At 42.2% G+C, this 14243-nt stretch overlaps 2 protein-coding genes across 8 annotated transcripts in view; one reads left to right on the top strand and one right to left on the bottom strand.

Annotated features, from left to right (window-relative positions):
* The window catches only part of LOC112464812 (myogenesis-regulating glycosidase), a 14374-nt gene extending 6354 nt beyond the window's left edge, over nucleotides 1–8020 (top strand). For 5 of the 7 annotated variants that reach the window (XM_025032043.1, XM_025032033.1, XM_025032051.1 and 2 more), the window contains 6 exons: nucleotides 505–710; nucleotides 2699–2835; nucleotides 4229–4447; nucleotides 4582–4692; nucleotides 5153–6148; nucleotides 6265–8020. In XM_025032043.1, coding sequence (XP_024887811.1) covers nucleotides 505–710; nucleotides 2699–2835; nucleotides 4229–4447; nucleotides 4582–4692; nucleotides 5153–6148; nucleotides 6265–7171 — 2576 coding nt within the window. In that variant the 3' untranslated portion in view covers nucleotides 7172–8020. Of the gene's footprint in view, nucleotides 1–504; nucleotides 711–969; nucleotides 1481–2698; nucleotides 2836–3678; nucleotides 3932–4228; nucleotides 4448–4581; nucleotides 4693–5152; nucleotides 6149–6264 lie in introns of those variants that run through there. The other 2 variants (XM_025032080.1, XM_025032072.1) reach the window with 2 other exon arrangements.
* Nucleotides 8021–8545: 525 nt separating this feature from the next.
* LOC112464804 (microtubule-associated protein futsch) overlaps nucleotides 8546–14243 on the bottom strand; it is a 47871-nt gene continuing 42173 nt past the window's right edge. Inside the window, exon 8 of the mRNA XM_025032020.1 lies at nucleotides 8546–14166. Coding sequence (XP_024887788.1) covers nucleotides 13997–14166 — 170 coding nt within the window. The 3' untranslated portion in view covers nucleotides 8546–13996. The remainder of the gene's footprint in view (nucleotides 14167–14243) is intronic.

Below are 14243 nucleotides of genomic sequence, written 5' to 3'. Positions count from 1 at the left end.
CCGAACACTTCTTTTAAGATTATTTTATTATGTCCGTTTTCAAAAAAGATTTGATTGCAGACACAATTTAATCTAATTTTCCTATTTATGTCATTTATATTTGCGACGATTATGAAAGGTTATATCAGGCTAGATTTTTGATATTTATTTGTTCTGCCGTCGTAATAAAAGTACCAACTTTTTTTTTTATTAACTCTAGTGATCTTCTTGATCTCCAATCGGTGCCGCCACTTCAATTATCGCGATGTTTTCTTACGACAGTTTGCTCTGCGATAAGTTAGCATATAGGAACGTACCCACTTGCGTAGGTTCGTTTTTAACGCAATATTGCGCGAATATTTATACACCGATAATGACTTCGAATTATGCAAATTTAGAGATTAATAATTATATTGTTGTCAATTGCTTAACATTATTTCCGCAAAATTGCCTCACAACCTGCTTTAACGCGTGCTTAAGTACTTGTCATTTTTATTCAATTATTCCTCTCGATTTGGTTTTCAGACTTTCCAGGCAAGCCGAATGATAATGCCAATGCTGTTATCAACGCAGTTAAACAAGAAAATAATCGAGAAACCGTCAATGAGACGAGCACGGTGAAAGTATTGCCGGAAGTGACAGCATTACGCGCCACGAATATAAGGAAGACCAGCATATCTATGCCCAGCAACCTCAACGAGATGGACGATCTTCGGATAGACAGACAAAACGTAAGTTGATTTTATATTAACTAATCGCACCGGCATTATAATTACCATCGCAGTAATTTGCATGCAAAAGTTCCTATATATGTCATAATACATGTCATAAATAGAATCCGAGAGATCTGTCATTAAAACAGACGTCGAGGAGTCTTTGACGTCTCGTATAAACTTATGTAAATATTAGAAGAGGATGACGCAGAATGTACTGACGGAAATATTCGTCAGGTGTCAAAAAAAAAAGAGTAATATAACGTATGCTCGCCCGAAAGACTGAAGAAGATTCCGAAAGTCGAACAACAACATTCCGCGTATTTCGCACCCACTGAATCAATATATATATGTTAGTCTCTCTAATGACGGGAATAACATCATATCGTAGCTGTCGATTTCGCGCGTTTGTGAAAAGAAGTTCCACCGTGGTCAGTTTGATTTCGGGTGATTGATACGTACGCCACGATAGTTTTTCACTAAGGAAATAATTCAATCCGATCTGTATCTTCGAGTTATCCTTGGAAACCCTTGTTTAACAATAATCAGTGATTGTTATATAAAGGTACGTGTTAACTTCATCGTCGGGTGAAGCGTTTTACATCGCGTTATACATTGCACGAAAGAAGCGGAGAAGCGCGAAAGTGGCGGAAAAGTAAACGATGAGTGGTATGGATCGGTATGAGTGGTGCGAGATGGATGTCAAGGATCACAGACACAGTTTGACGTATTCCTTGGAGAATGCCTTGGCCGGCGTTAAGAAACACAAGCTGAACATCATTCACGAGGTGCGGTTAAAATTGCAATTTGCAGAACAAAATTGTGTGATGTGACAGATTCTTATAAGCATTTTGAAAGCTCTGATTTAAGAGGAGAAACACATATCGCAGCAATTAAAGAAAAAAATTTATATGAAAATTATGCGAACTTTCTATATTAAAAATAAAGAACGTATATAACTCTCTCTCTTATAATCTTCAATTTCAGAAAAACCGGACAGATCCAAATTTTTATCTGTTAATCATCGTTCAATACAATATTCATGCTCGCGTGTCAGTTTAGAAAAAAAACGAGATTTCTCAGCAATATGTTACGTAACGTTTATCGTTTGCAAGATCCTGCAATACACTTACCCACAAAAAACAAGCAGTTCTCACAAGGACATTCAATACGAACGATACCTTATCTCATACGATATTATTTTAGATTTGACACTTTTTTTACTGCATTTTTTTATTTACTGCAAAAAGGAAAAATCTCTCAAATTCGTGAAACTTTTTAATAATTTAATTTTTAGTTTCAGATTAAAAAAACATCAGCAATTTTTAATTGAACTGTGTAACGTATGAATATTTGTATTCAAGGAACATTGCCATACGATGTAATTAGCGTAACGCTAATGTTTTTAGAGCGAAGGTCGAAAAACGTGCTCGACGTTTTACTATAGAGAGACGGTGATATTGCCAAAAAATTCCATTTCATATTTGCTAAATTTTCCACTTGATGTACGAGGTGCAATAAACGTTGCTGATAAGGAGTGCATTTCTGAATAGCGGTCGTTGTACTTGATTTTATTTATCAACCAACATCTCGCAATTCGTACGACATTGTTACGAATATTCCATGTGTTTTCTTTTACAATTTTTCAATATTTATTTGAGAAAAAGAACTTTAAAGGCGAGAAGCATGACAAAAATATAAAATCAAATAAAATATTAATTAATCAATAGTAGCGACGTCTTATCGATGTCGCATGATATTTTCTCGCGGATCGAATGTCAATAAAAAATAACGTGACATGCTTGATTTGCACATTTCGTGCAAATCAAGCATGTCAAAGCGCAGTGTTGCTTTCAAAACATTAACAATCGATATAAAGCGCAGATGAGCCTTGCTATTTGATCGGTAAAGATCGTATACAGACTTGATCGACGATTTGTTTCATTGCACAGGTGCCGGCGCGGTTTAGGCACGCTTATTCACATCTGAATTCCGAAATGTTGCAGGGTACTGCCTCGAAATTTAGGAGGGCGGAGAGCGAGACGAGCAGCAGCGTAACTTTCAGTAACAGCGGCTCGACACCGAATGGAAGTCCTCTGGGATCCGAAACTGAAGAGGAAGCGAATGACGAAGAGTTGGCCAAGTGAGTGTCAGACTCGGCGATCGATTAAGATTAAGAGACGAATCGGAGAAGAAAAGAAGATGTAAAAACCACAGTGACTCTGTGTGTCCTAGCTCGCGATTCATAAATTTATACAAATTAGAAATAACACCATATAGCTTCGGTTAATTTAGTGTCAAAATTTCAATTTGTTTAATAGCGATTAAAATTTCGTCAGCCTAAGTCCTAAGCGGTTAATTGACTTCAGTCGATTCCTCGCAGATGTAATTCGTGTGAAATTCAAGTGATGTTTTTCTACGATCTTTTGTGTCAATTCTTAACTCAACGAATGATAATAGCGTGGGACAACATATATTACATGCCCGTCGTGTTTGCCATTCCAATATTGAGCTGGTTCTCACCTGTGTTAACCCGTTTCAACCGCTTAATAAATCTATAAATGCCCGATACCATCGGGCTTGAGACCGGAGGAGAACGGCTCTCCGTGTAGCTTACTCGCAGGAGACGGATACCTCGCCTGCAATTTTCTCTCGACGTTATGCGCTCTAAATGCGCAATTTGCATTGTAACACCCCACTAGACGCATACACGAGGTACTGTTTATCGTTCTCGCTTGCGGTCGCGTTCCGACTGAGCAGATGAAACGACCGTATCTATCTCTGACCGTGTTCACGGTCATCGTAAGCATCGTCAACGTCGGGGCCCGACCTTCCTTCATATCGCTTCAGGGTTATCGCGCTATAAGAGTTGGCTCCTGTAACCGCAAGTTTCGGTCAACAGTCACCGCTCGATCGCAATTACGGCTTCCTCGCTTTTTCGTACATGTATAATTGTTCAAAATTTTCTACCAGTCTCCTGACTTTTTTGCGCCAAATATATGAGTGCACGTTGAATCTTTAAGATCTTACGTTTCTGTTTGTGACTGCGGTTTCCGCATCAAAAAAATGATGTGGTTCAAAGGATTGAAGTATAGATAGTAAAACCAGTTAAAATATTAGCTAGAATATCAATTTACCGAGATATTAGTTTATTAATTTATCCATTGAAATATCAATATATACTAAGACTACGAGATGATTCCCAGATATGATATCGGTAGCGCCGTATCGTTACAAAGGTACAATGATGTATATCGGGATCTTCAGAAATTTTAAACAGAGAAACTGTTTATTTATTTAAGTCTACTTTAGATAATCTGTAATTATCGCATCAAGATATAAAATTCTATTTATATAATTTTATACGTTGTATGTTATAACATATGTTTTAATATATATTTATGTATATATGTATGTTTTTATTCTTCGATGTTTTTCATATTACGTGGCAAAATAGATTTTTATCTTAAATTCTGACACACACACAAATTAGGTCGTTTAAAGTGGGCTTTACATAATCAGTGATGATTTTTCAGAGTGCCGTTGCAAGCTCCACCGCGAAGAAAAGGCAGAATAGTGTCGCCCTCGGTTAATGAAAAAATGGGGAACGACACTACGGAACTTTCGGGTGTGCAGAGCGCGACTTCCACGATAACCAGCGTGAATAGCATTAGCAGTCTTCTGAAGGAGAAACTACAGTTATCGTTACCGCAGGCGTTACGTAGCAGTGCAAGACGTCAGAATGCTGACTATAGGTGAGACACAATCTAAAGAAATTTTAAATTAAACAACAGATATATTGAAATCTAACAGAAACTATTACGATGGCTCATAATTACAGTAATTGTTTAAAGGCCATCTAATTTTTTAAGAAATTAACTTTCCGCAGGCTTAAAGCATTTGTTGGTATCCTGTTCCTTTGCATCGTCTTTCTCGTGGGATTCGCTCACATTTACTACACTCAGCACGTCTTGCAACGAGCTTATTTTGAGAAATTTAGGTGAGTACTCGCCGTTGCGATCGACAAAACGTTATTAAAATTATTTCGCGTATGTATTGATGCATTATTCAAGGGATGGTATTTCGATAGTCGGCGGCATCGCTTGTCGTCTACTCTGAAATAACTTTCGGTCGTTTGCCCCTGCCAGGAAGCGCCTAATGGAATACATTAAGGCTCGTTTATCGTGCTGATCTCGTGCTAGTCTCAAAATGCGTATTCAATTGGTAACCCAACGTGCACGCTTAGCTTTTCAGGGGCTGCATTATCTTAGAATCGTGGGAGGGAGATCTCGATACCGATTATCCAATATTTTACGCAACAATTTTTCTTCATCAGTGTACTTGTAGTCGAGCTTGATAAATATTTCCTACAATTTCCGCTTCATTATTTCTCGTGAAGACCACGAGAAGCTTTCTCTCTTTAACAATTATTTATTAATTTTCTTTAATTTTTTTTTTAGATTCAATAAAAACGAAAGGGTGATGAGAGTCTACAGCAGCACCGGGGCGGAGATTATCGCTGCTCGGCTTGGCGAGGGTATCCCATCGAACACGGGGGTGTATCCTTGCCTCCCCCATCATCAGCGACAGGACTCGGTCTGCCTCGAGTGGCTGCAACAGACGCGGCTTTACCTCGAGCATACGAAGCGCGAGGGTATGCACTGCTACCACGTCACCTGGCAGAGCCTGAGTCCTTACTACAATCCCAAGGACTGCTTCGACTGGTCCTCGAAAAGGGGTCATTGGTACGGCGCCGGTCAAATTCAAAACATGGTGTATCCGTTGGAACGCGGCCGCCTGGAACTGAGCCCCTTCATCACGGGCGACGTGAGGAAACATCCCTTCGGCAACGTGTTGAAGAGATACTTCCTCAATTCGAAGGGCGCTACGATCCTGGTGGATCCCGAGACGCCGCTTTACGTCTCCATTAACGCCAATCGTACCAGCGACTTTTGTCTGCAGGCAAAACACGACGCCTTTGCCTACATCAATCACTTGACTCCGCTACCTCAGCTTAACTACACTATCTGCGCGACCGACAATATGAAGAGTCTGCATTCCTCGATGGCGGAGAAGTCCCTGTGGGACGGTCTGAAGCCCGATGAGCTGCACGCCGTTCATTCTCTTCTGTCCGAGCCGGTTTGGCAGATCTCGCCCACCAATGAGGCAGCTATTTACAATTATACGGAAGACGTAATCGCGCTGGGATTCCTTCGCCAAGGGCACGTTCTGCTGAGCGAAGAATGGCAGCCCAGCCCGGGTGATTTCGTCCTAGACGAAGAACGATTCCCCTCTATGGAGGAGACTATCAACATCATTCATCGCAGAGGATTTAGGATAGTTTTCACTATCCAGCCGTTTATCTCTACGGAATCCATCAACTTCAAGGACGCTGTCGCTAACAGATTATTGATCTCCGAGAGGGGAAGCGATCCTAGAATTCCGGCATTGACAAGGTTCTTAATCAAGATATTTCTCAATATAAATTACTATACGAATTGTCACATCTTATAATAGGAAATATAATCTGACCGTGGAAAATATTTTAAAAAGGATTTATATTTAATTTCAGGTACAAGCAAATTAACAGCGCCGGCGTGCTCGACATCACGACCAACAAGACTTTGCCCTGGCTGCAAACAAAGCTCGAGAGTCTGATCATGAAATATCATGTAGACTCGTTCTATCTCGACTTGGGCACCGCCCAGGATATGCCGCACTACTACAAGTGCGAGCAGCCACTGACCAATCCCGACCATTACAAGACCATCTTCACCCGCTCGATACTGAGCACCATACCCGTGATCGGTGTCTCCAGCGCCATTTCCAGGCCACGGGCACCCGTCTTCGTGTCCCTGCCTCCTTTCCCGTCGTCTTGGAAGGCCATCAAGACCGTCATTCCAACTGTCCTCAGCTACGGTATGATCGGCTATCCGTTTATCATGCCAGGAGCGGTGGGCGGCGACGTAGCGCTTCCGATGTCGGACAACAATCCGGATAACGACTACGAGGTAGATCTGCCGGACAAGGAGCTCTACATCCGCTGGCTGCAGCTGTCCACCTTCTTGCCCGTCATCCGCTTCACCCATCTGCCGAGCAAGTACTCGGACGAGTCGGTCCTGGAGATCGCTAAAAGATTAACTACCTTGCGACAGAAAACGGTCACGCCGTTACTGAAGAAGTACGCGAACGAAACTCTGGATACCGGTCTGCCTATCATCAGGCCACTCTGGATGCTGGATCCGGCCGACCCGGCGTGCCACGTGGTGGTCGATGAATTTTCCGTGGGCGAGGAGTTGATCGTGGCGCCGGTGCTCTATTCCGGCAGCAGGCAGCGGGAGGTCTATCTGCCGGCTGGGGTCTGGAGGGACGGCATCGATGGGAGTTTGAGGAAGGGCTCGAGATGGATACACAATTACAGAGTAGCCGAGGATAAGGTCGCGTATTTCGTCAAGATGCCGGACAACACGAGATTCTGAGGCACGCGACGTCGCTTCGCCGTTTCGCGTCGCGACATCGTGTCACGGTGCTGCTGAGGAATCTCTGGAGATCGATGGATTTTGAAACGACGATCATTCGGATGTGATCCCGCTTCGTGCGACGACACGGTTCGCTCGTATGCCAAATGAATCATCACGAGGAACGTGTGGTGCGATCGATTTGTCAGCACGACGAATACCGACTGCTTATCTACGAATTTTTATCGAGCCTTTATTGATATGCAAGATGAACTTGTTTTTCGGTAAATTCCGAAAATGCAGAATCGTGCATTAGCAAATACATGTCACTGCGTTTGACGAGAACTTTGCAAACGCGATATTCAATGTGTTAAATGAATATATCTAAAAAAAAACTGCGATTACAATAATTAAATATCCAACATCGTGATCTTTGACGGAGAGTGCAGAGCAGGATTGTTACGTAGGGATAAATACTTAACGGCATGTAAAGCTATGAGAGATTTACACGTGCATTAGTCGAGCGTGCTATTCAATATTCAACGAACATATCGAGAAGATTTGATTTACAATAAAAGTATCCAATATGTTACTGTATTCTACGGGATATTGAGATTATTGTACCATCAGTATCAGTACCACATTACAGCGCATATCATAGACCAAATATCGATACACATATCGAACGAGTAAGAAACAAGTGTAGATTTAACTTAAGCTATATCAATTATATTTATTTTATCTAACACAACATGATTTTATACCTCTACCAATTCTTTAGTGAGCTACTGGCGAAACTGGTTTATATTATTTTTTTTACATATTTTTTAGCGATATGAAGAAAAAAAATAAAGAAGTGAGTACAATTGACGAGAATGCATCTGAATGCAGTTTTGCAGGGCGCACGGGGCTGTTTATTTTTTCTTTCTTTTTGTCATCATTACAAACTTACACGACATGTGAAACGAAACACAGTGAGCATGCAGAAGCGGGATACGAAACCGGGATGCGATTGCCGACTGATTTAACTTACGATGCTGCAGCCACGAAAAGATGTGTCTCACGTCACGATTGTCGCGACTCGAACATATAGAGGTGTATCATCACATCATTTTCGCGTGTCTGCAGCATCCATTTCCGAAAATGCAGCGGGATCCCGTCCGGTCTTGATCCTTGTGCAAAAACATCTCGAACAGGCGGCTGATCTACGGTCGATCGACGAGGAGAAAATCAAGACGCGTGAGGCACACAGGCGACAAATTCTAAGGTATAGTGTATATTTATTATATTATCATTTTTATCATATAGCGTAACATCGTTATTTCTATAATAATAATAATAATAATAATCATCATAGCACCATGAACACTCCACAGTAAGTTTTTTTTTCTTGTTTTTTTTTTTCTCTTTTAATTCGTTATTCGAAAAGAACGCGACGCGCCGACGGGTGAGAACCGCGATCGTGTAATCGTGTAAGGAACTCGAAATATCAGGGAACATCCGAGAGTGACGTCCATGGTACATCCCGAGCATCCTCGGGACGATCCTTGGATATCTGTCCGAGGTCTTCGTCGATATTGCGTTGTTCGGAAACGCGAAAAAGTCTCGCCATCACTCTCGTTGCGCATCAACGAGACTCTCGACCGGATGCGATTGGACGATTTTCTTCCCTTTTATTTTCTCACTGACTAGAGCTGCTCGTGGAATATCCGAGAAAATTTTATAGCGGAGGAAAGGCGCATATCTTTTGATTTTATCAATTCGTGCCGTTCGTCCAGCTCGTGGAATAAGAAGCGATCGAGGGGGGAAAAAGGCGCGAGCGCACGTCGAGAAGGACGTTACTTTCCTCCATTGCCCGGGATGCCCAACAATTTTTCTCTTCTAATTAAGAATATTATTATTGATTGTTCTTCGAAGAAATTACCGATGTCACTGTTCTCACACCCGTCGAGCATTGCGATTTTTTGGGGGGTTCGTACAGGTGTTGAGGCTCACATTTTTCACATCTCGCTCTTTTTCGCTTTCTCTCTCTCTCTTTCTCACGCGCTCGCTCTCTCTCTCTCTCTTTTATACTTCCTTTCTTACGTACTTTGTTCATATATTATATAGATATCTATATATATAATATATATTTTTTTTCTTCCCTCATATTTCCCGCTAATCTGTTTCGGTGAAAGCTCGTTCCTAATCATTTATTTGTTCTTTTTTTTATTATTTTTATACTTTTTATTTAAATTACTCCAATAAATTCATCGTTTATTTAATCTATCCTGCGCGCATCATCATCGATCGACAATAGCTTCTCATTTAATAGTTTATTAATTTATTTTGTTTTTCGTTAAATTGAATTTCATAATTTTAACATCCTACCTAGATAACTGGTCATTATATTACTTGTCAATAAATAATACGTAAATACATAGGTACACATACTTCATCGTCATCATCTCTCTCTCTCTCTCTCTCCCTCCCTTTCTCTCTCTCTTTTACTTTTCTCCTCATCTCTCTGTCTACTTCTCTTTTAAATACTTTTCTCTTGCACGTCAACTCGCTATCATACGTATGAGGGTATTGATAAATATAAAAACTCTATTCATGTATATGATAGAAAGAGAACGATGATGATGATGATAATGACCCTCTCTCGTGAACGTAATCGTAATATTAATAATATTAATAGTAATCGCAGTAATAATAGTAGCACAATAATATATTAATCGCAATGATAACAAGCATAATAGTCATTAAAAAATAATCGGTGTGGTAATAATCGTATTTATATAACAATATCGATCGTTCTCGCCTCTCTTTTTCTCAATGTCACTTACGTCACTCACTCTTTCTCTTTCTTACGTTTTTTTTGCCTATTACAAAATTCTCTCGCTTGCTCGTCCTCTCTTTCGCCATTCGGTGAGATAAAATCTTGGTCGCGCACGACTCCGCCGAAAGCAAAACGAGATACTGTTAAGTCTCTCGCTTCCCTGACAACTGATTTTCGAATAAACGCGCCTCTGCGTTCGGTGAACGCGAATAAAAAAAAACATGATCACGAACGCAAGCGAGAAATGAACAATAAATATAATCGAACGAATGACAGATGAGCACGTGGGCGATACCGTATATGTACCGTGTATGCGTGTGGCAAAAATAAATCTCGCGTAAAATTGGAACGGAAAAAATCGTGTGTAACTTACAGGCGGTAAAAAACTTACGCACTAATCTATAGAAACCGGGCCCGAGGGCCACTCTATCGCTTCTCGTTTTGCAGCGACAAGACAAAATCGCTTTTATCACCGTCTCCCCCGTATATATCACCGTACCTCAATATCGTCATCAACGATCGGTCTAATCGAGCACCATCGTTTTCGTGTAGGCACGAATGTGTCTCGTATAGAGGAGAGCTTTCTCCGACTTTCATTCGGCGAAATCCGCTTGCGGTCATTGAGATATCATTCTTCAACCGGGCAACACAATTATGCGAAAGACGTTCTGATCTTTTAGGCGTTCTCATTTTTCAAACGTCACTCAGGATTTTCTCAATTTCCATGATAAAGTCATAGGATGTCTATTGTAGACACGAAAGGTCTATCATGCTTTGTGATATTAATTTCGTCAAAATATTACTTTCGTCGGTGGATCTCGCGAGAATGGTGAGTAAAGATGTCCTCTATAAGTTACAGTTCGATATCGCGCTTAATCGCACTTGTCTCTCTGTTACCTCTCGTATATCGATTCTCCTTCCGCGGCCTATATGTGTTCTCTCGTAATTCACGGATAACGATGAATCACTTCTACGTACGCGTTTTCGGTACGTCCTTAAATCGCAGCTGCGGTCATTCTCGCGTCGAGTCGAAACCGCGACGCGTTTTGATTTCGATTCGAATTGAATTGATTCAAGGCGATACATCGACATTTGACATTATCATCGGCATGCGACAATTGCGATCTAGGGGTACGCATGCAGGGTCGGCACTAGATGGGCTTCTTTAAGGTACAATTATAAGAACGTTAAGAGTCAAGATATTTGGTACGACTCGGTCTCTCTTAGAAAAGATGGGGCACCACCCAGACAGCATAAGTGTCTAAAAGTCGTAAAAAACGTCCGAAAGAACTTGATTTTTCCGGAAATCCTTTACGTAATACGTACGTCATGTACGTATATTTTGGATCTTTGTGCTGTTTGAGCAGAATTTAACCGTACCACCATTGACCTCACGAAGACTCGCTGATAAACGTGTACCTTTCTGCATCAGGAAGTCACGGCAAACAGCTTTCCACGCTTCTACCGGTAAGATAATAATGAATGGAAGGCCTGTCATCGGTTTGCTAAAAACATTCATGTCCCATTTAGAGTCTCAAAAATAAGCGCGATGTTCGGCACCACTTCCTCTCCGTGTTATCAGATCGTTGTCCGTCGTTGTAGTCGTCACCATCAGTTTTGTCAGTTCGTCACGCATTGGCTTAAAACGCCTAGCTAAGAAAAAGTTAAGTACAAAAAGTTTTCATCGATCTTAATCAACCCTACCCCCCCTCCCCCGAATACATTCTCGCTGATTTCAAGATCAAGCCAGCGACGAACCGCAAAATCCATCTGCGAAAACGGATATATTTATTCATAACGATCGGTTTTTTTTTTTCAGACGTTACTTCGATACTTCGGAAAACAGCGATCGGCCAAATGTTTCTCACGCCGCTGGGATTGTCTACTAGCGCGACAGATAGAACTTTGTTCGATTTGTCATTACGAGGACGATGTGACTTCTTGCGGCGGAGATTTTAGTCCGTTTCTTTTGACGCGCTCTCCTTTTTTTACGATAATTTTTCCTTCACGCCATCGAGTTTTTTTTTTGTAATTATTCTTCCTTTAAAGAATCGTATTTTCGACAGATTATTTTTCACACCCGACAATTCCCTCCTGTAGAAAATTCCTAGAAATTTTTAGATGTCTTCAGGTATTTCCTCGAATTGCTTCCCTGCAATATCTGATCGTGAGATGAGTTGAAAAATTGCTTGTGCGACGTTATAATGATTCGATCACTGTAAGACACCTTCCACTATCGCTTTCGACGTATCCGACATTCGTTTCCGCCGGAATAGCGATGCAATACGATGGCCAGGTGAACAAGACGATTTCATTTCTCTCACGAGGACGACGTCATCGTCCACCACGCGAATCTCGCGCGCATAATATCGATGTCTGTAAAAGATTCTCGGTGCTACAACCGCCTGTTTTCCGGAAGTATCGTTCGGGAAAAGAAAGGCTTCTACGAAGGCAATTTAAACAAACGATCGGACTGTTTATCCGTCGGATGGACGTTTTGAGACATGTCATCATCGCCCTGCACTCTCCTCGCGGCAACGAAACGCTCTTCGAACCTCTTTTGATATATCATCCTCGTCGGACTCCTCGGCTAGCGCGGGCCGCGTCGTCCGCCGACGGACGACGCGGCGACGGAATCTGTCAAAAGCTCGCAATCATCCACTCCTCCGCCCGCGCGTATCTCTATGCCCTACGATATAGAAACACGACACACAGATAAATTCCTACTCTAGTACTTCTCGATGGAATTTAGCTCCGTTTTACCCTATGCACGAATAGACATTTACGACGAGAAAGGGGACCGTTATTAGTCACGTAACAACGAAGGAATAATATTTCGCGGGTGAAACGTAAATCGTTCTCCGTAAGTCGTGCAACACGTCCTTACGTGTCCTATTGAAGGACGATCCACCGGCGACACGAACGATGGAATCCGTCCCTCGACACGCGCGCGTCTATCGAACGCGCGTCCCTTTCACAATGTATGCCTTCCCGCGTAAGTTGAACTGCGGTACTTCTCTTCTCTCATTTTTTTTTCTTTTTTTTTCTTTAAACTGATACACTAAGTACTACGCGGTGCTCTTGAAGCGGCAGCTGTGTCAGAGATATTGAAAGTCTTAATTTGATCTGCTGATCGAGGAGAGGATGCGGGCGAGGAGGTCTCGCATCGATTGTTCAACGATCCGTGTTCAACGGATTTTAAATTAGAATATCCTAAGATCAATTTGTAATTTTCAGTTAACTGGCGTAACAAATTGTTACCAGACCGCGGCGCTTATGGACCGTCGTCGTTTCGCGATCGATCGTCGCTCGTGCAACCATCGTCCCTCTTTGTTTTAGCTTCATCTTCGCAAAAACGTTCTCGATTTGAGCAGTGATCGATAAGTATTGTAGGCGGTATCAGCGCGCTACGGGCCGCGAACGGTGCAGAGTGTGAAAATATAAACATCCGATGGACGTCGACTGTTATCAGCGCAAACCTTCAATCGAACGTGGAATTCTCCCTATCGATAATCTCGGCTTCTTAGAAGTAAATAATTAATTTATACCTTGTATCTCCGTGCAGGAAAAGAAACCCTCGCGATCTTTTCCCTCCTCTCTTCCCTTCTTCTCGTCGCCCGCACCGTCTCCTCGCGAAGGAATAAGGAGAACGTTTCTAACTTAGATTTAAACAATCCCAATTTTTGAGACCTGAGCGCGATCGAAAGTCGGTCTCGCTTCCTCGGGACTGTCTCTACATTGTTTGACAGGATTACTACGATCCTGCTAGGCCGCGGAGCTACGACCGCGAGGGAATCTCGAAAATTCAAAATGTTGTTCGTCTTCGGGTCTTCTAGAAGGGGGGGGGGGATCAGGAATCACCTGACGGGACGGTAGGTCGGTCTGAGCTCTCTCTTTTTATCTTCTTATTTTTTTTTCTTTTTTTCCCTTTACGAAATGGGAAATGGGTTCGGAAGCGCGAAATGATCACGCGCTCCGGACGCCGCTCAGAACTCGACTATTACGGCTGAGCAGGCTGCCAATCCCTAGAACTCGAGCCTGTAGGCGCTGCAACTAGTCTCGTGATCTTGGAGATTGATAGTGCATCGGGACGCGGACGGCGACAGGTCTATGTGATTCGCCGCGAGCGCTTCCTCGTTATCGGCGACCCAGTAGCCCAAAGTGTCGGTGTCGTAGGTCGGAATCATGGTTACCTCTGATAACAAAGGATAAAGTTACATCGGAGTTAGAACACGTTGCACGATTAGCATGGATATTACCCGCATTCAAATA

This window comes from Temnothorax curvispinosus, unplaced genomic scaffold (assembly GCF_003070985.1).
Source record: "Temnothorax curvispinosus isolate PA1 unplaced genomic scaffold, ASM307098v1 QBEX01001498.1, whole genome shotgun sequence".
NCBI classification, from domain to species: domain Eukaryota; kingdom Metazoa; phylum Arthropoda; class Insecta; order Hymenoptera; family Formicidae; genus Temnothorax; species Temnothorax curvispinosus.
Note: the sequence above shows the minus strand (reverse complement) of the source record. Positions and strands in the feature narration are given on the sequence as shown.